Here is a 27,496-nt window from a genome sequence, read left to right as displayed (position 1 = left end):
GTCCACTGCCCCTCTCTTTGACTACAAATACTGTTCCTATCCTGGGTTTCCTAGCATGGAGGGCTTCTGAGTAAGGATCAAGCTGGTCAGTAACAGGCTAAGTGGATTCTGAAGACACTGAACACATAATGTGAAGTAAGTACTTGCTGACAGATGTCACGTCTCAATACACAGGATGTATACAAGTGTACATTAAATGGGAAACACTGCAGCCTTTTTCATGAGCCTTGTAAATCACTTCTCAGTGCAATAGTATTGAGGATATTGAGCACCATCATGATGTAGGTAACCAAGTTTCATTACTTGCTGGAGTCCTCTGGCAGAGCTTGTAGAGGGCTCAGGAGAGACCTTTAAAATAAAGACCTTTTCTAATTTAGAAAACAGTGCCAAGAAAGGGAAAGGAGTCCTCCCAAACACAGAGATATTTTTCAAATTTAAAAAAACCCCCCATAATTTATTAGAAATACAGCTTATATGTAGGCATATATGCATGTGCATAATCATATGTACACACATTTTTTTCTCTCCGTCTCTATCATGAATAAAGTATGTTGTAATTTTAACTAGCTAAAACTAAATGTATCATTCACAGCAAGTCCTACTTCACAAAATATACTCTAGTTCAAAACAGCTCGATGGGACCTGCATGGTAATTCTGAGGTATGCATTTGCTTCTGTAGAAACTGAATGCACAATGACAAATATTGCCCTGAAGTACTTGGCCCTGCCATGGGATGGGATGTATTGTTGTATTCTTCACACAGCTGCAGAAGCATTATAATCTTGAAGTCTCTGATGTCCCAGACAAGATGCCCCATCTGATTCAGTGATAGGATGGGAGCAAAAGGCATGAGCTCTGTCCCTCAGTGGTCAGAACTAGATGATCTTTAAGGTCCCTTCCCACTGCAGCCATTCTATGATGTGGTCTCAGCTGTGGATTCAACACTTTCCACAATTTATCGTATTTATTTACCACTAAATTATATACCTTGTTTATGCCTTGTGAAATGCTTCTTTCCATATTTCTTACCCAGTCAGTGCTCTGGGTTTCATGGAGTAACCAGCAGTTTTTAGCAGTGTGACATTTCAGTTACACATCAACACTCAGTAATGCTGACTGTGGAAGAGCAGAGTCGCAGCTTGCAGACTATACATATGTAAAGCACAAGAAATTACAGCTCCTTCTGATACTTCCACTTTTCTTCTCTAAAACCATGATAAATTGAATGGATCTGTACAGGTTGCCTGATTTTGAGGAAGATGCTGAAATCTGTAAGCATTTCTCTCCTGCAAATTTTAGCAGTCAGCTGGGCCCAACCTAACACAGAGCCCTGATATTCCTCAAGCACAAGCGAGATGCTGTGTACAATTCTCACACCCTGCTTGGCAGGCACAGCATCCAGCCTGAAGTCCACACCTCTGTGTATTCTCTAATCATACTGTGCTGTACATTTGCTCTGTTGAGCAAGAATGATTTGCATGCTCTCATTTCACTCATGCAAGTTCTGCTGGGAAATCATGGAAAGATGAAGAGTTTTTTTGTTCTTCTAAATTTAATGCACTCTGGAGAAAACTGTCCCATGCTCCAAAGGAAAATCAATTTGTGAGAAGGAAAATTGGCAAGCCTTTTGACCTTGAGCTGTATAACTGTTGGTAAACACAAATTTAGTACACTTGGCACAAACTGTTTCACTAGATTAAAAATTAGTTGTACACTGAGCCCAACTAGACTCTCATACAAACCTGGCTCTTGAAGTGGAACACCTCACTGAAAGCTAGTGTCATAGGAATAACTAAAGCATAAATAGGCCACACTACCCAGAAGCAAAGAGAAGAATGAAACTAGCTACAAGGAAAAAAAACTTGAAGTAAAAATCTCATTTCAAGTCTTTTACATAAGAGAGAATCTCGCTTACGGTCTTCAACGAAGTATGGATTGGTTTCTGGAGTGTAGTGCTCCTCAAAGTCAACTAAAGCATCCTGTCCATATGGCCGTCGAGCTCCTGGAACAGGAATGTTGCACAGCTGGGCGTAATCCTCTGAGGGGGGAAAGAAAATAAGATATAAAAGTAAACACACTTGTAACACAGGCTGCATTACATTAGTCCCAGAGAGCTGTGGTTCATGCTTGCTGGAAATAAACTTATCTTCCTAGAAACACCATAAATCTGCAGAAAAGATAATTTCCAGAAAGCATTCTCTCTTCAAAAAGGATGTCATTAAAATGTTAATGAGCCAAATATATACTATTAAGTCATAATAGGGATAACACCAGGGATAGATTTGAGTCAATAACTGTACAAAAAGTTATAGGTCAGGTTCTTCTGCTCTGCATGGGAAGCAAGAGCCAAGGGATGCTGTGCATGCCACTGCTGATACACTTCTCTCCAGGGCTACCTCTGTTTATACTCCTCGTTCTGTGGAACAAAGGCTACCCCAGACCATCATGGCTGCTAGCAGAAACCTCCCCAAAGGAAGTAAATTGGGGCAGGTACTACCAATATTTCTGGCACTGGCAGCCAACCTGCAGAATTCAGCATGAAAAATACTTCTGAAATAGCCCACACTTATCTACAAACTGGGTCTTCAACCCACAGGCTTGGAAGTGTGAGTGCTGTTCCAAGTCTCCTTGGCTGTGAAGCTCAGAGCATAGGGAAACACACAGGAGAAAGAGTCACATCTGATTTTGTGCCTCTCTCTAAAAGCTGGACAACACAAGTTGAGACCAAAGCAGCTCTTCATTTTAGGTGTCAGAGTCCATGTCTGAAATGCTTATGCAGAGTTTGAGTCTTTTATAAATCAAATAAAGACTGTGTCAATTCTGTTCTACTACCCTTTACTAAAAGACATACAATACAATTTATTTGAAAACAGAAATATTGTTAAAATACAGCAATCCAGGCACTCCCTTACTGTTGCTACAGTCTGTTTAGCTTCTGGTTCTGTGAAGATTGCCTGGTGTTCTGAGAATCAGGCAGAGAAAGGACGGGAAAGAAAAACCACCAAAAGAGAGGGAGGAAAAAAAGCCCTAAGCAGATACACAATCCAAGAATTGCAGATGGTTGCAGAGCCAGAAACCTCATGCTGTGTAGAACTGTCCCAGACAGCAAATAGTTGGATAAGTCCAGACTGCCTCTAGACAGTGCAGAGCACAGCCCTACTTGCTGTCCAGCACTGTAATTTTATTTTTACAGGTAGTATCTCCTCCACCTGGAATGATTTTATTTTGTACTGAAAACACCAAAGTGTTCAAATAGTCTGTTTGAATTCTGTGGTCAACAGCTTGGCCCTTTGAGAGCACAAGACGGAGCAGTACAGGCAAAGCTTGTCTGTGCACACCCAGGGCTGCCATGGCTGACAGTCCAAGTCTGCAGCATGAACTCCCAAGAGAACTGAAAAATCATTGTAAATCCCACCACATTCTGCTGCAAGAACAAAGTGGTTTCCTTTGAGGTATGTCCTCCAGAATGTATTTATATACAGTAATAATATTCAAACACCACTTTCCTCTCCCAGAGAACAAAGCACACTGCCCAAGAGCAACATCCCAGGGCACAGGAAACAAAGCCATCATGGCAAAATAAACTACATATAGCAAAGGTTACTTACATCCCTGACTGCACAGCTTCCCACTGAGGTACTGTGATAATGAGCACAGTTTTAAGAGTTGTCATAGGACCAGAAACACCCCATTCTTTCTTCCCCACATCTAACCCCAGATTAACATCCACGCATAGGGACAGCTTATCATCTCAGAATGATCCCTTCATTCATATGGAATGGACACACAGGACAGCTATGCGGAATAGTAACAGCACTTTCTCACAGATGCCCACAAATGTTCTTGGCAAAGGAAATCTGTGTTCTACCACAAAATACTAATTCATCTGGCTTGTGTGGAAGAAACTACCACATAAATACAGTCAGTGAAAGGCAAAGGGACAAGCAGCTATTGCGGATCTTAGGGATCACTGCCTCTTCCACATGAATGTGATCTGATGGGGAGAGCTGAGCAGAACCTGTACACCAGCTTCCCAGATTACTCAGTGCTAATTGTGCCATTAGTGATACTGGTAGTATAAACAGTGTTTTAGTTCTGAAGAAAGCAGTTGGAACTTTTGAAAATCCATAGAGCTGGAGCTCTCATGTACACGAGAGTTGTGTTGTTTGATGATTGTGCAAGCCTATTTTATATTGCATGGCCGCCAGTGCAAAGTTGTTCAACATCTAAGGAAGAATTAAGAAATGTTGACAACAGAAACTTGTCTCCTGTCCCACTGGTCTCTGAAAAATCAAGTTCTGAATGCCTGCATTTTTAGGTCTTATACCTGTAACACTCTCTTAATACTGTATGTTCTGTTTAGCTGTCCAAGTAGTATAGACTAAACCCCTTGTCTTTATAATGTGTTGATTCAGTCACTAGGTGCTCAGGCAATAAACCCAAGAGGAGCAACAGCAGCTCACCTAAGAAACCAACAGTAGAAATTCAGGACCAGTAACAATGGTAAGTTATCTATTCCACCTTTCTCAGCTTGTCTTTTTCTTTCTTTTTTTTTCCTTTTTTTCCCCCAGGGAAAAAAAGGGTGCGCAGAGAGGAGAGTACAAAGACTGAAAAGTATGCAGGGGGCCACAATCTGGAAAGGTCATCAGAACTGGTGTTTTGAAATAAGGTAGACTTGAGACTTGGATCCCTGACAGAAATGAACCCATCATAGTGCCCCTGTGGAGGACAGGACAAGTTACAGCAATGACACTTTCTGTTGTTTTAAACTTTCCTCCTTGTTATGCTATGTTCCTACAGTTCAAATTAAAAACAATGTATTTGGGGTCACTGTGATGTGTGTTGGTTACAGTTTTCCAGGGAAGGGAACTACATGGATAGTGCGCTGTAGGATTTGTGGGTGAAAGCATGACTGTTGTACAGAAACTTGCAGGCAAGTATTCAAATGGGAGAACAGCATGACATTGCCCTTGGGAGATGACAACAGGAGACTGAGATCAAGAAGGTGGTAAGCGGGCAGAGACCAAGACAGAATATGTAACTATCCCTGAATGACAGAAGCATTTTATGTCACAGAAATCAATGCTCACTTTGAAGTGAATCTTTCAAGTAAAGTTGAAAGAAAATATTCTATAATTCACAATGAATGAAGAAACCTTTTTCTATATGGGTTTATTTTTTCTGTTCACTCATCTCTTGGCTGTGATCAGGGACAATATAACTACAGTTCAAGAGAAAAAAAACAAAACCGCTTTGTTTTTAATATATCTTAGTCTACATTGGTCCATATGTTTCTAAGTTTTTCTCATAACTTGCAAATGAAGCATACAGACAGCTTGTTGTATAACTTAGGGTGGCTATTATAAAAGGAAGCTGATGTATGCCTCCAAAAATGTAAAGGACATTTTTAAAGTCAGAAGTATTGCCTATTAAACAAGTGTTAGGGGATTACATCTAGACACACATGTGTACTGGCACAGATGTTAGCTGTAATTGGTGATGAAAGCTTGGCTGACAGAGATGACACAATATAAATTGTATGGACTGACTGGCTTTTAGGTGCTTGTTAGCAAAAATGCAGCTGTGCAAATGTGCATCTGATTTGCATAGATAGTTGTAACTGAGCAAGCCCTTGTGAATCTTACTGGCACCCAGAGGCCTAAAAATCCTAATGTCAGAAACATTATTCCATATTTCGTGTATTTAAAGCAAAATATTATATAAAAGCTTTTCCTGACACAACCATTAAACAACTACACCACAGCCAGTCCAGCTCCTGTCCATAAAGAAAGCTTTATTTCTGTTCCAGCTCCTCAGAACTGTCACCATCACACACACAAATTAAGCCAAGACTAAGAAACCAAGCCAGATCCTTCAAATTATTTAAGAATGCAACAGTTTCACCAAAGGTTGTGGACATCAATCTAAATTGGTTAAGTTTATGCTGTCTCAGGAGATTGTATCATATGAGAACCAAAGCTAAAGGTATTTCTGCTCTATATTTAGATCATGCTATTTTACAATTTTGAAAACTTCATTGATGTTGCCCATGGATGGATGCTAAGGTTTGCAGTGAATGGCAGTGATATATATTCTATAGCACAAGAAAAAAGGTCAGGGTGTCAGTCTTAAAGGTTATTTTTCATTAGTTATTTTCATTTTTCATATATTCATATCCTTTAATGAACACACTCTAAACGAAATCCCTGAAAAAAAGATTCACAGTGGATGTAAAGCTCTTGCTAAACTGAAATAATTACCAAATTGATTATCTCAAAACCTCTTGGTAGTGACCTTTTGTTCCTCTACTAATGCTGCTCGAGCTTCCTAAAATGATCTTCCCATTCCTTTCGCTCCAAGTAGATAGTTAAAAGTTGTAGTAAAAGTCAGGTTGTTTCTGACAGAACTTTGCACATGCCTGACTCCTTGCTGATTTCCATGTGCACTTGGAATGTGAGGTTCCATGAGAAAGAACCTTTAGCCAAAACTACTCTACTCTCTCCTAACCTTCAGAAAAAGCACTGAAACTCTGCATCAACAGAAACTAAATTAGCCAAAAATCTGCACAACCGAACACAAGAATTTGAATGTTCAAGGCCCAATCACTTCAATATTTTAAGCCCAGAGGATAGAATCCATTTGACCAGTCCTTATCACAAAGGAAGGAGACACAATGCCATCCTAAATGGAAAGATGAGCAATGATCTACAGAAATGAATCCAGTGCCTCCCTGCTGATCTTTACCATCCCAAAAGAGGAGAGATGAAAACTCATGCTTTACACACATTGGCTTTCCCTGTACTTCCAGATCTACATGAGTGACATTAGCCAGAACTTAAAGGGAACACTATGTTCTCATAATGTGGAAGCTCAGCCCAGAACTAACTCATAATGTTTACAAAGGATACACAGAGTTCCTTTGTAACAAAAATGCAATCCAAACAATCTGTTCTGCCAGAAATGGGCAGAATTCAACTCCATGTAGGCATCTCTGAACGTCTGCATCTGAATTAGTTGTTCATTGTCCATTTTAATCCATGGAAAGAGAGAAACACTTCTAGGACAGAATCTCATTGTAAAGCATGTGTCTAGAACAGGTCAGGGGAATATATTGCTCAGGATGCTGATTTATCTTTCCTGATGGAAGGAAAAACTGGCAGCACTGATGTGGGTTTCTGTATAAAAACCACAATATGAAATTGTCCAAGAGAAATCCTACATTATACAACACCCCAGGTGATCCACATTACCCACTACTCTCAGCGTTCTCCCAGCATGGATTTTGCAAATGGTAAGGTGGAGATAAAGATAAACTTCAAATACAATATGAACAGCAGTTCTTTATGTGACTTCTAATCCGACAGAACATCTGAAACATCTACTGACTGGAGATCTGTCATTGTCTTTTCTGCAGATCTTCTAAACATAAAGTGGTTCCATAAAACCCCACAAAGTCATAGAATTCAAAATTTAAGAGTAGAAAAAAATATTTCTAAGGATACACAAATAAGCAGGCTGATAAACTGAATGCTGGTGCCTTTTCCAGTTGCCTAAGAATGTGTTCATGACATTATCTTAGTACTCACACCAACAAAAATGTCTAAGTCACAGATGTAGTAATGTACCCCCACTCTCAACAGTTATTAAAACATCTGCTAAAGCTGCTGAGTCCCAGACCTACCTCACCCTGTTTTTCTGTATGAAAGCTTCCCCAGGCAACCAGCTACAGAAAAGAAAGTACCCTCCTTAACTGACTGACATCTCCTTAGTTCAGGGGCTCCTAATACCAACCTTACCAGCATCTTAAGGTGTTACTGAAGCAAACGTGGTACTGTTCTGTAATAGCCTCAAAACTATAATTTTGCAATCAAAAAATAGGCTGTCTCTGTAAATTAAATGCTGACCCCAGCATACCACATTACTCAACATTTTCTAGCTGTTAGTTCTATCTCCTCTCTTCTAATTTCCTGTAACCATACACCTAGCCTAAAATCCATTCCAGTTCCCTAAGGGTCGCACAGGAGTTTCTGGAGTCTCAGAACATTTATAGTTCAGGTCCTACAAGTTCAAGTTAACTTGAGGTATATATGGCTTTATTTTAGATTTCACATTTTTTTCAGTCTGGGCCAGTTGCTCTGTTTTCTGGCACAGAGGCTTTTACCCAGCTACTAAACCAACTGGAGCCAGCTACCAGTCACTAGACCATGGGCTCTGGATGGTGAGAGTTGGGCTGGTAGGCACTAACAGTAAATTGACCAAGGAAGCAGAATTTCCAAAGGCCAGGCATCCGACATGTATTTTTTAGGTGGATGCAATGAGAAAGGATGTTTTGCTGTTGTTTTCTAAACTGAAAAGTGTCCAATTTTCTAATTTTCCTCAACTTGTCAATTTCTACAGATTGCCAATGACAAACCTCAAATAACACAGAAGTTTTTAAAAAATAATTACTAAACTGTTATTACTGTTCTTTGGGCAAATAAAGACTAATGACACTGTGAGCACAGAGAGAATAAACTTCAGTAGCCAACATTTTGGTACTGATGAAATCTGTGAAAGTCTTTATCCGCAATGATGATATAGTAAAATAATTGAAATAATTAATCGTAAGATAATTGAATGTAATTGAAGACAATGTCTTTACATTCCTTGTTTGCATGAGTCAGAGGTACTCAAGCACAGCACTACAGCTCATGTTTGCAGTATTTTGATCAGGACTTTGAACCAACATTTTGAGTTTGTTCTTCAGTGTTGTCATCAAAATACTTATCAGTCTTACTGTTGTGATGATGTTGCTGCTGATATTTGTTGCAATATCAAAAAATGCTACTTATTTTTGTCTCAGTCTCTGAATGTTTGGAGTAATTTCAGTGGAGTTTGTTTAATTAAGCACTGAGTAGTAGTTTTTAGAAACAGTAGCAACAATTAAGTTCTATTTCCAAGCTGATATAAGATTGCATTTCTTTTTGCTTAATATGGATAAATTCTTACAAGAGTGCTCTATCTTCTCACTGGTTTTTTTGCTGGATCCTACTCAAACAGCATATTTAAATCTTGTAATGAAAAATGGAAGCACTTTAAAGACAAGTTGGGTTAGAAAAGCTAGCGGTTATTTTTAATAAAGAATTAATATCTTTAGAAGGGACTTGCAAAAGTATCACTTATGGTGGTAGGCCTGTATTTCCTTCTTTCTAAGAGTGGTGACTAGATCTTCAAATACAATGGAACTATAAACAAGGTAAAAGGAAACCACAGATCTGTGCTATATTCAACTCATTTCATGGTGAAAGTTTTGAGGTGGCAATGCTTTTCACATCGGCAGGTCTCCTTTAACATGTGTTAAAAATCTTCAGAATGCCCCAAACTGGGGAAATAAGCAAACACCTTCAGTAGTAAACCTGGCCAACACAATACCTAAGTATTTAAAAATGGAGAAATTCCCAGTTCCCCAGCCAGGACTTGAACCTGTGACCTGATGGCCTGGAGGCGTGAAAGCGCTCTCTTGAGCCAATGATATCACTTTAAGTGCTACAGACTGAAGACATGTCAAATGAATCATTTATTCAGTTCAGTCAGCTTTAAATTTTTCTTGGTAAATGTTCCTGAACACAGAGAAAGGCTTCCAGGTTTCTGTGTGGGTGAGTGCACATGCGTGTGAGGACAAATGAGCACATACCATCTCCACTATGAAATGAGAGCTTGCGTGTTTGTTCTGATATAATAAACATTCAATATGCTTTTATTTTTAGCTATGTTCCAATCTATAAGGATAATTTAAAGTATTTGGGATCAAAGTATGCCTCAGTTGCAGTTAAAGCAGATACTTCTCAAAGCAAATGAAACATCACATAAAAGTTATCTTGTGTCTGGAGGGAAAAAGATTTTATTATCCAACATAATGCTCTTCAGCTTTGACTAAGGATCATCCAACTGATGTTTAGGATGTTATCCATTGGGAACCTCCATGTAATTATTAAAATTAATTTCTCAATTTTCTTCGCAGAGCTATTGGGGATTTGCACCCCACTGTTGGCACAGGATCCAGAATCCTGTGTTCCAAATGACCAAAATAAATCTAGTATTTTCAGACTGAAATAGTTCCAATTTCTTTTCCTGCACTTTTGTTGAAATTAAAAGCTTCTGGGAATCCTCCATGATTGTGCTCTAGAGGAGAGTCTTAGAATCTGCAGCCTTTGTTCTGCAGCTATGTTTGAAATTTTTCATCTTCCCTTGTGAGGCAGGTTCTCTTTGCCTGACCATGTTGGTGGTCCTTCTCTCCTTCTTTTCAGATTTATCCTGCTTTAAATGTAACTAGCTAGAAATCTCCAGAAGTAAATCTTGTACCTAATTTAACTCTAACAGGAACAGCTTTTCTTTGCTCTCTCAGGATTGCGTGCTTGTATGACACAGATGGGTCACTCTCACCATGTGATGAACTTTGTAAGAAGAAAAACTCCTTTAATCTGCTCAATCTTTCCACTTGAGGAGTTCCAGGCCACAGCAATGATTCTTGCTATTAGCTGTTGCCCTGTGTTTCTCTTTCAAATATAGGGCAACATTACATTTCTTTCCATTGCATTTGTTATTCTAGCAGGTATAGTAATTTGATGTCCTCATATAAGATTTGTTCTGACAAAGACATTTCAGAGATTTCCAAATCTTATAAATCAAGCTGCTGTCATGCCCTGTTTTTTTTCTTCAGTCTCTTCCTGGGGTAAGCATCGGCCAGCAGTTACTCCAGCCAACATCATCAAAATCATATGCTTTTTTTTCAGCTGCAGCAATTCCAAAGCAAACTCAAACAAGTAAAGATATCTAAGAACAGGTTCAAGGACCTTGCAAGTAAATTATAAAAGCATACAACCAAAGAAGGCAGAAACAACCACATTAATGCTTCACTGAGCTTCTCTACGTAGTTTTTTATTTCCTGGGTTTTTCCTACAAGTAAAACACGTATTGCTTTAGCCACAACATTACCATTAGGGTAACAAAGACCCAAGTGAAAATCCAGGAATGTTCACAACAAAATGCTTTACCAGTGCAGGTTGGTATTCCTACATGGAAAGATATGTCACTGAAAGACACATTTATAGTAAGAAAGCTGCATCCAAACTAGACCTTGGAACAGTTTATACAGGGGAGGCAGGAAGTTTGCGTCATGCCACCAGACTGTGTAACCAGGCCTGATGTATCCCAGGCAAAGCATGACGTATACCTATGCTGCTTCCACTAGCCCCTTCTCCAGTCCCCAGAAATAAATCTGAGTGTCAATGACATTCTCTCTGTATCCATTCAGCTTTTGTAGTCACCACAATTAACACCTTCCACCTGAAGTGTCATGGAAGAGTATCTGATTTCCAAACACGTAAACAAAATACAGTCTTTTAAAAATACAACAGCCAGCTTTCTATTTAACACTAAGACATATTCCTTGGGAATTTTTCAGTCCATGTTGGTAACCCATTTCCCTTAACCTGAGGGGCTAGGGGTTTTTTGTTCTTTCTCAGGTCATTGGCGCAGGTACAAATGCAAGGGATGGAAGGGGTGAGGTGCTCCAGGTTCTGGGCAGCGGCGGGTGTGTTTCCTTACCTGACTCCTTCATGGGACACAGCGCGCACTGCATGCCCCAGGCCTCCCCGTACAGGCAGCAGCACTCCGTGTACGTGGTCTGCTTCCCAACCAGCGGCCGACTGCAGACAAAGTCATCGCTCAGGTGCTGCCAGCAAAGGTCCTGGTAGACCTCAGCTTCTTCAGTTTGTTCTGATGGAGAAGACAGGATTAGGTCATCATCACAGCACTGTTATTTAAATATGATGTTGGTATAATGATAAATTTTGTAAATTTAGATTAGAAAAATATCTTAGCTTTATAGACTTTGCTGAATACAAATTTAAGCTTAGAAGTCATGACCTTTTTTAAGTGCTTGAGGTGGCTCATCCCTTGAATGTTCAGCTTTGGAAAAATCTTAAAAGGTTCTGAGTTGTCACATTAGGCCAATTTAAAAGCACATTGTGTTGGATATTCAAAACCAAGATCTTTCTAAATCATAGTCATTCCTGAGCACTTAACAGGGATTCAGCTCAGCTCCCATGGAAGTTAACAGAGCTTGACAAAAACCAGCATTGGGAGAGAGGTGAATGTTTGGGGAACTCCATCCACACAATAGATCTTTAAAAGTTGTTATTTTGTTTTTCTTATATTGCCGTCAATGCATCTGAAAGAACTTTTACAACTAGGGCAGAGCTGAACAAAAATTTTACATGGGCTCCCTGGGAGACTGGACAAATACTTGGAAGAGAGAAGCCCATTAACTAAACAGACAAACTACATCAGTCTCAGGAAATCCCCTGAGCTGAAAATAGCTGGAGGCTGAGAGAGCGCTGGGGAGGGTGAAGAGAAGTATTGTTTATCTGCCCTCCTGGTCTCTAATCATCCACTTACAGCTATTGTTAAAGACAGAACACTGCTGTGAACTACTGTCACATTCTTATGAACATTAACAAAAATCTGTATTTTTGTCAAGGCTGGAATATTTCAGAGGCATAATAGTTTTGACACAGATCTCAAAAGAAACCATTCCCAGTCCCAGCAAGTTCTGATCACTGCTGATCAGAAGGAGAGGAACTGTAAACTTAATCTTCCACTTGGAATGTAAAAACCTCAGCACAATTGTTTTGTGCAGACATCTGCAAGGTTTTGATTTTGTTCCAACTCAGAGTGAAAAATAAGTATTGTCACAAACCAAGGTTCTGTTTTGTCTATGCATATCCATTTACTGCATTTTTACATTATTCATTGGCGAGCACAGAACTGAAACCTCGCTCAAGAACAAAACTGAGTTCTGAAAGCACGAAGGTGATCACAGCTTAGATACCTATTCTACTAAGAGCTTGCCAGGCTATGCAGTGAAAAGCAGCAGTGGGTCTCTGCAACTGACTCCAAATTCTGCTGGCAACAAAAGAACCAGCCTGCCCCCTCCCCTCTGCGTGAGGGGGACATTGCCAGTAGCGATACAAGGCGTGAGTGCTCTGTGCTGGCTGAGATGATCACTGCTGTGTCAGCCGAATGTCTCATCACAGAAGACCCTTTGGGCTCTTGCATTCTCTTCACATCCTAGACGAACCCAAAGGACAATCCTGCCTTTGGTTTGTTTAACTGAAGATGGAACAATAGGAATGCTGTGGTTCTTTCACAGTTCCACGCAACAGGGCAACCACATTACTCCTCAAAATATCAGCCTTACAATTTGGAGTGATTAAAGCAGGCATTCAGTCTGTATTCCCATTTCCTTTTACAGAAGCATCTCAGGAAAATTCACTGCAAGTTGCAGGAACCAGAGGTCTGGATTTATGGCTATACAGTGCCAGCATTAAATCAAACCCATTGTAACGATTCTTTCAAAGACATGAGTGGCATAAACAAAGCTGTGCAGACTGCATAACACTCTGGATTTCTGAGAGGTTTCCATGAATCTCATAATTTTTTTTGAATCTCTAACATTTTTTTCTCAAATAAGTGTCTATTGAAATTAAAAGAACACACAAAAAAGTTACTTTAACAGCAATGTTGAAGTGCACAGCTTGAAACTGTGAGCTCAATGTACTTTCAAAGTTAATCAATTTAAAGCACACACACAATTTTAGCTATTTCCTCCTATATCCTGTCATTCCTGTTTTTATTTTGCCTTGGTGGAACTGAATCTCGAGACTTAGCCTGCAGCCAAACCCCAGCCTTACTGAGACAGCAAGCAGGCTGTGCCTCATTACCTACAAGGCTGGACAAGGCAGACGCAGAGCTGGTGAACTGGCTGAAGACTCCTCAGCCCGAGCCTAATCTCACAATACTTCCAGCAATGTCCTGTCTGTATAGGCAAAGTGGAGCACTGTGGAGTCCTACATCATGGTGCCTTCTGGATCAACAGACGACGGTCCAAGCATTGCCTTCCAAAATCCTCCAGAAGAGCAGGCTCATCCAAGGATGACCCAGTCTAAGCTTAGACTTTGGGTCTGTAGCCATGTCAGCACCACCTCGTAGAGGTGTACTCACTTCAGTAATATGTATAATGGATCATACCACTTGAATCTGCTGGTCTGATGCATCGCTTTTCTGTTGCGTCCAAAACCATTGGGTGTGTACAGAAACAGTTGTAAGATCCTTCTGTGTTAATGCACTGGCCATCAATACAGCTGTTTGGGTCCTGACATTCATCCGTGTCTTTAAAATGGAAGGAAATGTATCAAGGAAAGCCAGCACAAAGTATTTGCATTGTGTTAATCTATGTTTCTATTTTCCTATATTAGGAGCAGACTTCCCTGTGTGCCTTCTGTAAATGACCACAAATACCCACTGCTGGCAAAAAAATCCTGCCTGTGCCCATGGAGAAGGACAGACATCTGAAGGATGCTGACCCCTGATCCTCAAGACTTAGGGAGCTAGTATGGAGAAGTACTAGGGAGGATAAAGAGGTTTGTTGGAAGGGGTGCAATGCCAGGAATACCTGCACCCAGTATAGCAGCTACCGCTTCCCAAATTCCTCTCTTTTTAGGACAATACCAGCAGGCATTAGAGGTGGGCATACTCTTATGATTCTTCGTGAGCTTATCAGAAGAAGGGATCACGTTACCTAGCCATGGTAGTTATTTTTCTTAGTTTGTCTTGGAAAGCAAAAGCTGAAATTTAGCTCAAAGGGAAGAGCAGGCCACTTCAGATAAATTACATTTAATCAGCTAAAATCCCACCCTTTGTAAAGAATAATCATAGAATCCCAAGGTAAAAGGCTCTCTTATTACAGTTGCAAAAATTGCTTCCTTTCATTATGCTAATCTGCACATTCTACATGGTTCTCTGCTTACAAAGCAAAAGCCAGGGTCATGGTCATAAGTAATTTTCAGTTGAATACCAGAACCAAAAGAGTACAAGGTTGTGCAGGCTAAAATGAGCTTATCAATGACCTCAACTGTAATTTCACATTGCATATTAACCCCTTGGGGAAAATAGCTGTCCTTGAAACAAAAAAAAAACCCAAAAAACAAAAAAGTTTGTGTTACTTTGATTTAATATAGTAAACCCAGAACACTTACCAAATGACAGGTGAGCTTCAATATACAGGATTTCACTGTTCACCCCATACACAAAGAAGAGAAGGCTAAACTGTACCGTGGCAGAGTGAAGCAGCAGTGTGCATGTAAGGAGGGAGCCCCCTCTGATGACTTTGTGCTGCCTGCATTAAGGCTGGCACCAGCTCTTGACTGTGCCCTCAAAGGAGCACAAAAGGCTGTTCTGGAGATGCAGACTCCTGGGATTAATTTGCTGAAAAAGGAGGCAAATCAAGCAAGCCCTGCTCTACATGCCACAGCTATGTCATTCAGAATGGCTGCTCAGCCAAGCAGAAGGAAGGGAAATGACCCAATGCATCTTACAAAACTGCTACAGGAGTCCAGAGGCCCAGTGTTTCTCCCTTTACTGGAAATGCCACAGTTCTGATGGGAATCCTGCTGTAGGATTCTGCTTGTTTTGCCCATCTGCATACCATTACAGTGACAAGACCACTTTAAATAAACTTACCAAAGCACTGGAGCTTAACAGGGTCATAGTATGTGCCTTGTTTGCAGTAGCACTCATAACCTGGCTGTGTATTCAAACAGAAGCCATTTTTACAGATTTCTTGTCCAAAGAGTTGGCATTCATCAGCATCTGGAGAGAAAACATTAAAGGCTGTGTTACCACTGCTATTACGATGTCATGTAGACAAGCAAGATGGAATAAATCCTATAGACTTCTCTGTTCAAGCAAACTTCAGTTTAAACAGAAAATCCCAGGAGCACAGATATCCACAGAAAAAAACGTGCTCAGACAACTGGTGTGAAAGAGGCTATATAGCCAGAATGGAAAAGGAAAAATTGTGGACTGTTACCTCCCCTTGTCAGAATTAAGTGGCACACAGAGACTGGAATAATCTGCAGCTTTCCTTTCATTCCTTTGGTATCACATTGCCCCTAACTCTAATCAAAACAGATGAACAATATAGCCTGTATTTGCCAATATAATTTGCTTTACTGAAGGTATTCCCACCATGGATCTAATCTAAGCACCCCATCTGGTTACCAAACTAAGCAGTTATGCTTATGGATGGACTCTGTGACTGCTCTTTTCTTTACACAGAGTTTGGTGACTCTGCTGTGCATGGTAGGAAATCTTCCTGTCTGCACTGCTCATGGCTTTGTTGCTCAAAGCACAACTCCAGTGCAGCCTTCCCCCTCACAGGACCAGTTGTGTCTGTGGCTGAACACAGGGTGGCAATCACTACAGAACTAGTGACGGCTGACAAAGAGACTCTACCAAGCTTTCACATGAGGCTAAACGTGTTCAGGGAGGTTTCATGGAAAATATATGCCAGCTCATATATTGCTTTTCACAGTTGTACACATTTTTCCCCAGTCTTATATTTATGTATTTGTTACTGTTGGAATTCCATTCACTTCCTTTTTTCCAGCCTACTTTTCATTTGCTAGACCTGCTCAGAGTAATCTGTTAAAGCTAGGTTGGTAGTAAAAATGGCAATAAAAAGCACAACTTAAAGTAGGTGATTCTTCTCTCAATACCAATTGTTTTAATCCACTGTCTTCTATATATTTACTCCCCATTTATTCTGGGGCACCACAGATTTTATCCAAAGCTGTACAGTAGTTTTAAAGATGAATCATTTAAATGCTTCTTTTTTTTTTCCAGAGGAACTGAAAGATCTAGAAAATTATTTATTTTTACATCCATTCCAGCCACTAAGTGGCTACAAACATTAAATATTTTGACTGCTTAGCAGCAAGAATAATGTACAGATTAGTAAGAAATGTCATGTTCACATCTGTGTTTTTCCTGTGGAACATGGATTTGTGTCAGGAGAAAAATGGGAAAGGCTGGAAGCAAAACCAAGGAAGGTTAGCAGGCTATTCACTTCTGACAGGTAATTCCAATAAGAAAACAGGAATTGCTCCTGCAAGCAGAAGCTTGTGGACAAAAGCAAGAGTGACATTTAAGCTAATGTAACAGAGAAAGACCACATTACAAAAAGAGCACATTAGTAAAAGTTATTTATCTGTTTACTGTTTGTCTTTGTGCCATTCCTAAGGTTTTACACCAAAAATTTACTGAAAAGGGAAGTCTTATTATGGCAGGGATTTGTGCCCAGGTGAACTATTTCCACATTTAAGTATTTATAGCAGCTAGAGATATTACCAACCCTGAGATAGCACAAAAACAACACAGATTTTATCTGAGACTAATTTGGATATGCTGCACAGATAGCAAGTTCCAAACCCCCATTGTGAATGTACACAGAAATCTTAGGTCTGTAAAGATAAACAACGCCCTTAAACAATCCCTCAACAAAAATATTCTCAGAGACTTTAAGATGAGCTCTGTGACTGTCTTAAAAATTATTAATATTGATGGCTACTTGTCAAAACTGAAAAGAAATTTTGCTGATCTCACTTTTCCTTCTTGGTGATAGCAGCTTCCTCTCACCCACATTCACCAACTTCTATCACTCTGTTTTCTTTACTACCACTGGACTACCACCTGTAATTATTCCATGAAGTTCTGTAATGAAAATATCATTGCTTAACTTCTCTTTGGTTTTAATATTCATTCATCCTTGCAGGCCAAATGTTCAACAGAACTCTCTCTTCTCTTCCAACTCCTCATACATATATTTACAAGTTTAAGCTGGCATTGTATTCCATATGTAAACAAGTATCTGTGGTTTGTGGTCACAGCACCTATTCTCACAGTATATAGCACTTAGTAGAAATTAAACCAGAATATAACAGAGTCTGTGTAATTGACATTCTTAACAACCTGATTTTCAGTAATGTTTTGTACTACAAACTGTTTTTATCACCTAATAAAATTTGAATTAGTATGCTTATATTCCTGGTTCACATTTCTAGTCAATCAACTACCAGAACTTCTGAAATAATTAAACTTAATACAAATCAGTACTGACCTTTGTAATTCTGAGCAAGAAGCCCGTAAGATGATTCTCCAGAGGGAATGAAACCTTTTCCTTCAGGACACAAATCAGTAAATTCAGCTGGGAAAGAAAGGAAAAAAAATGTTGTTAAGAAGAAGGTATTCACATATATAGTGTTACATGTATTTCAGGGTACTTTGAGATATTAGCCTTGTTTGCATCTATCAGGCAATCATACACACCTTTAATTTAATGGGGGACGTTAAATGAGACAACCTGACTTTCCCCTGCTCTCAGTTTGCAGAGAAAAAACCTAATTAGGGTGCCTACAGCATCACACAGCTCCAGGCAAACTCATTTCTCTTGCTTTTTGGCAGGAGAATGTGGTCCTTACTAGGTTTCATGGTGCACTGCAGTTATAACAATACCAGTAGCCAAATTATATTAATTAAAGCTAGCATGGGCCTCTCTGAGCTGGGCATACTCCAACTGAGATACAAACCCCTGTCCACATTCTTCAGTCCTCATACAGGAAAAACACTAATTGACTGCAACAGGAGAACATGGTGTGCATTACAGAGAGAAATTATTTCAAGTGTCTTGGAGACTATACAGAATCAAACAAACCTATCCAAGCAGAGAGGCCCCTTTTTCATTTTGCATTTCATTTCAATTTGACAGTTTCTAAGGTATAGTTAAAACAGCAATTAAACATGATGATGCATTTCTGTGAAAAGTAATCTTTATCATTTAATCTCAGGTTTACACGTGTTCCCTCTTATGTGATTTTTTTCCAGCTGGATTCTGAATTTCAGCCATCCCTGTTTATGTTTCAAGTACTGTTTTTAAAATTTGTGACAAATATCACATGGCCCTGTTTGTCTAATTTAATATTAAGAGGTTAAATAATGGTCTGCAGAGAACATTATTAACTGATGTTCTGTAAGTTGCAAAGCTGTAAGGTGCTGTAGAAACAGCACTACAAAGTACAGCTGCAGTCTCAAAAATGTTGCAATGGTTACCTTTGTTTTTCAGCTTGTGGGAAAAATCTGAAGTGTTACCACAGCATCTGGAAAAAGCTCTTGTGAGAATCCATATTTGCTTAAAATCACTGTTCTGTAACATGCTCTTTTAATCCCTAGGGCAACAGCAGAGAAGCCAATGGATTTACACCATGTGCAAATTATTCTTATCACCCTTTCCTCCATGGAGTGTTCCTATGGATAAGTCATGACTAAATACTACAAAATATGGGATTTAATGGGCAAGCCTTCTCTAAAGGCTAAGCACACTCTGTTAACACAAACACAACACTTCAAAAGCTTGCAAAGGGACAGAAGGCCTCCTCTTACCAGTTCCAACGACAGGGCATGGGAAGATTTCACAGTTATCACCCCAACCAGCACCCAAGGTACAGCAGCATTCCTGTTTGGTTACATTGGACGTAAGCACGTTGTCACAGAAATTAGCATCATTCAGATTGTAGTAGCACTCCTTCTTTCCATCTTCCTGTTGATCAGCCTCTACTGGCATTTCTGAGGTAGAAAAGAAAACATAAACCACACAAGATGACACATGAAATTAGTCACTCTTCCAGGAGGTCAAAAGAGCAGAGAAGAAAATGGCTAAGTACAAATTTTGGTTTGACTTCTTGACATTAGAAAGAATGGTGGAAGTCGATGACTTTCCTTTTGCTTTTTCGGACCTGTTCTCCAACTTGACCATAAAAGGATTCCTCCAATTTGCACTTCTATGATTTTTAAGCAATGCATGAAGTACCTACTCTCATGTTCTGCTACTAATGGACATGGCCAGCTTTTGACAGGATGCTCATATGAATCCAAAAGCTCTTCACAGAAGTAAGCAAATATTACAACCTCATTTTTTCAGATAAGGGAGCAAAGGCATGAACTGAAAAGACTCATTTTTCAAAAGAATGAGCATTTACCACCCCTTTTAATTTCACTGTGAAAAAGCATGCTCCACATTTGAATACAATGCCCTTTATAATTTTTGCAAAAGTAACTTACTGACTCCATGGTAAGGAATATAATACAGATGTCAAGTTAACTGACTCTGTGTTTTCCTTTAAAATAGGAATCCAGCCAAGAAGGCAGATTTATTGCCTTAAGCACTGAGTGGGTCCTCTCACAATATTTATATGGACTGAAGGCAAAATAGTTGTCCCACAGATCCAATAAATACCCTATTACTATAATAGTCAAAGACCTTTTACAATCAAGGCACTCCTAAAATACACCAAGAAGCAATTTGGAAAAGAAAACCTATTTACAGCTTCTGTGTTTGCAGAACTCTGTCTAGCTAACATTTCACTTCACAAAAATTATCATCAAAGGTTCAGAAGTGGGAACTAACATGTAAAATTGTTATTCACACTTGATTGATATGAAAAACTTTTCACAGACCATCAGTAAAGTCACCAATTTCTAAAATTTCCTATGCTCACATTTATCAATCAAACCCAAGACTTTATTCAGGAATTTTAGATAGATAAATCTTGAGGCGATTAGCTAATTTCCTTTTTAGCTAGGGAAATTCTTTATGCTTAGTACTTAACAAATATTTAACTCACAAAAAAACTATGAAAATTATTCCATGTTGGCTGATGTCTCACTCTTTGAGATTTCACTGATTTTTACTCAGGCTCTTGCACAATAAGGTAAGCATGAGACATTTCTCAAGAAACACAGCTACTGAGGCAGGAATCAGAACCTCTATTTTATAGAATGGCAATGCATTTCAAGATGCTACTGCAACAAATGCTGGCTCCATAGTGCAGCAGGAAAACTGGAACAGAGTTGCTACCAGAGTCATGGTGAGATGACTCACACAACTGGAGCACTGCAATGGATGGCTGCAAACCCTTGAGAAGGGACAGGCAGGGAAAGAGAGACAGTGGGGTAGCCCTATGTGTTAGAGAGTGTCTCAGTTGCATGGAGTTGAACAATGAGGACGTTAGGGTGGAGTGTTTATGGGTAAGAATCAGGGGAAAGGCAGAAGAAATATTCCGTAAGTAGATGGGATAAGTCTTATGACCCCTGGCCCTTACTGTTGTGGCAGGCTTCAGCATACCAGATGTCTGACAGAAAATACAACACAGAGAGGAAGCAGTCTGGGAGATTCCTGGATTGTGTGGAAGAGAACTTCCTGACATATCTGGTGAGGAAGCCAACCAGGGGAGGTGCCCCAGGTGACTTGCTGTTTGTGAACAGAGGAGGACTGGCGGGTGATGTGATGGTCAGAGGCCATCGTGGGAAAAGCAATCGGGAAATGACAGTGATTGTGACTCTTTGCAAGTGAGGAGGGGTGCCAGCAGATCTGCCACCTTGGACTTCCAGAGGGCAGACTTTCACCTCTTTAGGAGACTGATTGAGAGACTCTCTAAGGCAGCAGTCTAAGGCAGCAGGGCAAAAGAGTCTGGGAGGGCTGGATGTACTTTAGGAAGAAAACCTTAAAGGTGCAGGAGCAGGCCATGCCCATGTGTCAAAAGATGGGACAGGGGGGAAGATGATCAGCCTGCCTGAACAGACAGCTTTGGCTGGACCTTGGGAAAAAACAGTGAATCACCTTTGAAACAAGAGGCAAGCAACTCTGGAATGGGTTTTTAGATCTCACTTAAGAAGTGTTTGTGAGGTGGGAGCTTGAAGATAGTGATGTCCAACAAATGCTGAAGGAATTAAATGAACTTCAACTCTTGCTATTTCAATCTTATTATCACTGCCCACCCACATTCCCCAAAACAGATGGAGCAAGGGAATTTTAGTGAGCATACAAATACCAGATTCATTTGGAGAAAAGCAGATTTAAAAATGTCAGCATGGATTGCCTATTATTGCACTTCAATAGTATGAACATGTGTAATAGTTCTTTTGGTTTCTAATTAGACACAGACAATTGGATTTACTCCTATTTTCCTCAGAAAAGTGACTTCAGTTTTGGAAGTCTGGCAGACACCTCCATTCAAATTCAGTATAATGTTGCCACCTACAAGGCTTTGCAGTTTTGCCAATATAACTAAATCATACATTAAAGGATACACCCAGCTGGCTGCTTATTTCAGCTTTGTTAATTTAGCCTGTGGTCAACCCTCATCTGATAATTACAATTTTCCATAATGTGTTGAATTTCATCAGTTGAGGTGGTTTTGTGGTATCAGTTGTTATCCCAATAGGAACTATATTAAGACTATCATATCACAGAAATGCAGCTGAACTAAATCTGCCATTCCAAGGTGCGAGAGCAGTACTTCAGTCACCAATTTATACATTTTCCTTGGCCATTTGCCATCTGTCTAGCTGAATTAAAGCCAAATCTTCATTAGAAGAGAAAGCATGGCTTTTTTGATGCTGTTTATCAGAGACAGAACACCAGAAGCTGCCCTGGGAGGGAGGGGACATAGTCTCATCATGTCCTTGTTTATTCCCATTTTACATATGATGTGTTGGTTTCTCCTCCCATTATCTGTTCAGCAGCTTAAATGGCTGTTGTTTACACAGCTGTAAGCGAGGCTTAGTCAAGAAGGTGTCATGAATGTTTGGAAAGCAAATGAGACGCAAACCTTTTTTTCCTTTTTTAACCAAGACCAGTCTATGTCTACAAGCTTATAATTTCTCTGTCATAGATTATTAACCATTTAGCAAACAGGCTGTCTCTGAAAGTGATTTCATTAGGTATGTTGATAAAATACTATAAGAGAATGAATCATTGTAGTTTGGGTCTTTTTTGTTAGAAAATGTAAAGTATCTATACCTAAGACATGCTGGTGAAGGAAAATAATTTTACCATATTTTTGATACAACTGTTCTATCAATAGCCTATGAGAGGAATTCTGTATAGCTGCTGCTGGATTGGATTCTGAAGTATTTCTTAAAAATAGATTTATATACCTTAGCATAAACATGATCCTACAATATGCTTAGCATATGTTTGATGCAAAAAAATGCATCAGTAATATAGGATTCAGTGGATAATATGGATTAGCATATGCTTAGACTTCAGCATATACTGAAATATTTGCCTAAATAGTGTTCTGTTAACAACTGTGATCTGAAAAAACCCAAAACACAGAACTGACAGGATCTTAAATACTGCAACTGCATACCAACAATGCTTACAGATGCAATCAGAAAACTGGTTGCAAAAATGAAAAATAGTCATCATAACTTCATGACTTCTAAAAACTCAGCAAATGATAACTCTGAGCAAACAGCTTGAGTAAGAATTCCAGTAAGAATTCTCACTTCCAGAATCTGACTTTCAAGAATACAGTAAAAGTATATTGGTATGTGCCTATTGTCAGGGTGTACTTGTTCAGATTTCTCAACTGACCCCACATGTGACAAGCTAACACGTGTGTGTACAGTGCATATACATGCATATATACAATTCAGGGATTGTTCAAGTGATGCACATATAAAACTTACAGCTAAGACTTTGACCACAGACAACTGAAACTCACTTAACAATTAGAAAGCCCGTAATGTTTAGGAAATTCAGAATCTGTACTCATGCACCAAATTTTTAGCCTTAAAGAACCTTTAGGATCAAATTTATTAACTGTTACTTGGCAGACTGAATTTTTTTGTGCTGGTGGTTGGTTAGATTGTAGGGGGGACTAATTTTCTTTCAATATTAATCAGTCTAGAAGGGACTTACGGTTTTTGCCACCAAAACCATGATTTTCACTTATAAATCCCAACTTAATTACTGTTAAACATATTGCCATAAATAACTGGTTGTATTTCATGAAGCCAGGAGAAATCAACGTCTAAATTAGCTGTAGGTACCTAAGTGGGCCCAGGTACCTTAGTGGAGATCTTCATGGTGATGCTGTGCCTGATGCACCCTGGGACAGAGTTGCCCTCCTGGCTGCCAGGGCACTGCTGACTCTTGTTCAACTTGCCATCAACCTGGACCCCCAGGTCACTTTCTGTGGCACTGCTCTCCAGCATCTCATTGCCCAGCCTGTCATTACATCCAGGGTTGTCCCATCCCAGGTACAGAATCTGACACTTTCCCTTATTAAACTCCATACAGTTGGTGGTTGCCCAGCTCTCTGATTTGCCATTGTCTCCCTGCAGGTTCTCTCTGCCCTCAAGGGACTCAACAGCTCCTCCCAGTTCTGTATCCTCTGTGAATTCGCTCTGTATCCCTTCCAGTCCTGCATCCAAGTCATTTATGAATGGCAGGGCAGAGAAGAGGGGAATGAGACAATCAATCCTTGCACAATTTTTTGCAGTTTTTCGGGTTTTTTTTGACTGGAAAGTGATAATAGGGGCTTAAATTCCTGATAGATACACTGGGAGGATTGTTTCAAGGCACAGCTAACAACAGACAAATTTCCAGCAAGTGGAATCTAAATAAAAGGAAGTCTTGAGAGCCCTAAGGGTAAGTAAAGAAAAGCGTGAACACACAGCACTCCACAAATCCCTTGGCCTTTAACCACATGTAAGAAAAGTGCTAAATTAAAGTAGCATTTGAACAAATGTCACCTATTTGCATTTCATACAAGGGGGGGCAAACATTTCTTTATGCACAAAAATGAAGAATGAGAAATAAGCAAGACCTGGGTGAGCCAGTCTGAATTATGGATATCTGTAACAGGATAACAAAGATTAAGTTCTTCCTCTCTGCCTTCTAAGCTGTGCTTTTCATAAGCATGGTGCAAACTAATGCTGACAGATGATGTCCATCTGCACCACGGGAGCTCTGGAAGCACCACGCCTGACTTGAGTACGTGCCTTGTCAAAGCTGGAGAGGATGTGTGGCTAATCCAGCATTCTTTGCAGCAAGAATAATTTATAAGAAGAACTAACAATGTCTTTTCTTCTTTCACTTTGGAAGAAAAGAGGAGAGTAAGACATACTGCCATTTTGCCTTACTCTAGTCCAAGACCATATGACGTAAAGTACTTCGCATTAGCTCCTTGTGCTTTCCTATGAGAGATCTTGATGACCTTATCAGAGAAGAGACAGAGGCAAAGCATGTGTTTTGTTAGAGCCTGATGAAGCCTGGAGGGGAAGGAAGAACAGTTACTTTCCAGACTGATCACAGCAGCGCTGTGCTCACTGCTGATAGCATCATGGAACAAGTACGGACAGTGGAGTATCCATCTGTTTACAGTACAATCGGTCATACTGTGCTCTTCATCCCCTTCCTCCCACAGCAATGTTAGGGTATGTCCTCAAATGTCCCTTGGATGTGAGTTCTTTCTACATGACTCAGGTCCTGTGCTAATTTTTTAGTTCTGGTTTTGTTTCATCAGCTAGCTGAGCTCTCCTGAGTACTGCCTCCTCACAGGCCCAGAACATTCATCAATCAGCTGTTAATGATATTTCACAGGCAACTTCTTGAGTGCTGCTGAGTGCTGCATTCAGTGATCTAAATATTTGTGACAATTAGGTCATGGATATTTCAACCCTCCTTACAAGACTGAAAGATCATGAGTGATAGGAGAAAATAGCCACAGCCTGGAAGCTGTAAAGTCAGCATCCTGGCAAAAAAGCCGATTCCTCTAAGGCTTTCCGGAAGTTACATCAGCCTGCAGTGTAAGAAAACAAGGAAAAAATACCAAGATTTGCATTCTGGAGGGGAAAAAAGCTGTGCAAGTAAATCCTGTCATTTCTTGTGCTCTTTTCACCCTCCTGTGAATTTGTTCCTTTCGCCAAACTGGATCAGTATAGAAATGTGAAGGCAGCCTTAAGAGCTCTAAACTAATTTTCAGTTAATGTATTTCCAGTAGTATTTTCAACACCCAAAACACTTTATAAGAAAAGCTCAAAGATCCAGTAAAATGGACTAGTAGGAAAAACAGGAGTAAACCAGGCAGGGACTCTTCAAGAGAGACTGACAACAGAGGTAGTTTAACACCAATGTAGTGGCTTGGTTTTTGCTTTCCCAACAACCTTCACTAAGGACTAATATTAATTCTAGATAATGCTAATAAAGTAAGGCTATTGTGCTGATTTTGGCTGGTACAGAGTTCTTCACTGTGGCTGGTATGGGTTTGGTTTTTGGATTTGGGTTGATAATACAGGGTTTTTGTTATTGCTGAGCAGGGCTTACAAAGAGCCAAAGCCTGTTCTGCTTTTTGTTCTGCCACACTGGTGATGAAGTTGGGGGTTCATGGGAGGTTGGAAGGAGAAACAGCCAGGACAAGTGACCCAAACTGACCAAACGGATATTCCAGACTGAATGACATCATGCTCATTATATTAAATGAGGAGAAGAAGGAGGAAGAGGGGGGATGTTTGGAGTAATGGCATTTGTCTTCCCAAGTCACTGCTATGTGTGATGGGGCGCTGCTCTCCTGGAGATGGCTGAACACCTGCCTGCCCATGGGAAGCAGTCAATTCCTTGATTTGCTTTGCTTGTGTGCATGGCTTTTGCTTTCCCTATTAATCTATCTTTATCTCAACCCATGAGCTTTCTAGGGGAGTGAGTAAGTCGCTGCCTGGGGCTTGGTTGCCATCTGGGGTGTAACCGCAACAACCAAATATAACTCCTGGTTTTAATAATATGCTCCCTTAAACATTGTCCAAGTATACTAATGGGTGTTTGTAAAAGTTTGGACAAAAACCGAAATCACTCAGGCCATAGATTTGATTCCGTATCAGATTTCACTCATACTGTACATTCAATGAGACCATTTACTCTTACCTGTAGTAACTGCTCAGTATTACTGCCAAGTTTGTTGATGTATAACATTTAGAAGGTGCTTCTGCTATATTTTCCCTGCTAATGATTCACTGATAACATTTTCTGTCCTAGAAAAACCTCCTCTTACGCACACACTTTCAAGACAATGACGAAGTTTTAAATTTTCCTCCTCTAGTTAAAGCAACACTGATACTGGAACCAGCTTTGCCTTTCAATGGTTCTGTGTGCAGCTGAGATCGTGCCAAGCATGCAAACACCCGCTGGCGTTTTACCTGGTGAGGTACGGAAGCGACACTGCCCGGTCATGGGATCGTACTCCTGGTTCTCGTCAGAGCACAGACACAGGAAAGAACCGTCAACATTTTCACAGAGCGCTTCGCCACATACTCCACTCAACATTTCACATTCATTCACATCTGGGGAAAAAATCCAAAACATAAATCAACTGAGACCCACTACCGACTGTTCTTTTATCTGCCGTATCTGTGCCAATATTGTCTGCCAGATTACAGATGTGATCTCTGGGGAAGGATTAAAAACTCACTAATACCTAAGTGGATTCATAAACAAGTAGTAAGTCCTTTGAAATAAAGATCCCTGAAAGTCACAGTACAGTTTATAGACTATTAATGTTGATTAGGTGCTGATTGTGGACCAGAACAGTTTTTTTTGTTTTTCTCATTCTTAAATACTTGCTTTTCTGTCTATTCTCTTATTGGGATTTAAGACTCAGAGTAATTTAATTTGTTTTCTTATCTTTATTATCAAACTTTCACTAAACTCAAGGAGCAAAATGAACAGGTTTTGTTGAGATTCAGACTGCACTACAAAAAAGACAATTCATTTTCCTT

At 39.9% G+C, this 27,496-nt stretch overlaps 1 protein-coding gene across 8 annotated transcripts in view; it reads right to left on the bottom strand.

The window, feature by feature from the left end:
* The window catches only part of LTBP1 (latent transforming growth factor beta binding protein 1), a 185,501-nt gene that overhangs the window by 3,779 nt on the left and 154,226 nt on the right, over positions 1-27,496 (bottom strand). For 7 of the 8 annotated variants that reach the window (XM_064414813.1, XM_064414816.1, XM_064414812.1 and 4 more), the window contains 7 exons: positions 26,918-27,061; positions 19,319-19,501; positions 18,000-18,086; positions 15,563-15,691; positions 14,072-14,212; positions 11,588-11,758; positions 1,917-2,039 (listed from right to left, as the gene is read on the bottom strand). In XM_064414813.1, coding sequence (XP_064270883.1) covers positions 1,917-2,039; positions 11,588-11,758; positions 14,072-14,212; positions 15,563-15,691; positions 18,000-18,086; positions 19,319-19,501; positions 26,918-27,061 — 978 coding nt within the window. The remainder of the gene's footprint in view (positions 1-1,916; positions 2,040-11,587; positions 11,759-14,071; positions 14,213-15,562; positions 15,692-17,999; positions 18,087-19,318; positions 19,502-26,917; positions 27,062-27,496) is intronic. The other variant, XM_064414814.1, reaches the window with a different exon arrangement.

The sequence above is a fragment of the Passer domesticus genome, chromosome 3 (assembly GCF_036417665.1).
Source record: "Passer domesticus isolate bPasDom1 chromosome 3, bPasDom1.hap1, whole genome shotgun sequence".
Classification (NCBI taxonomy): domain Eukaryota; kingdom Metazoa; phylum Chordata; class Aves; order Passeriformes; family Passeridae; genus Passer; species Passer domesticus.
This window is presented reverse-complemented; position numbering and strand designations above follow the sequence as displayed.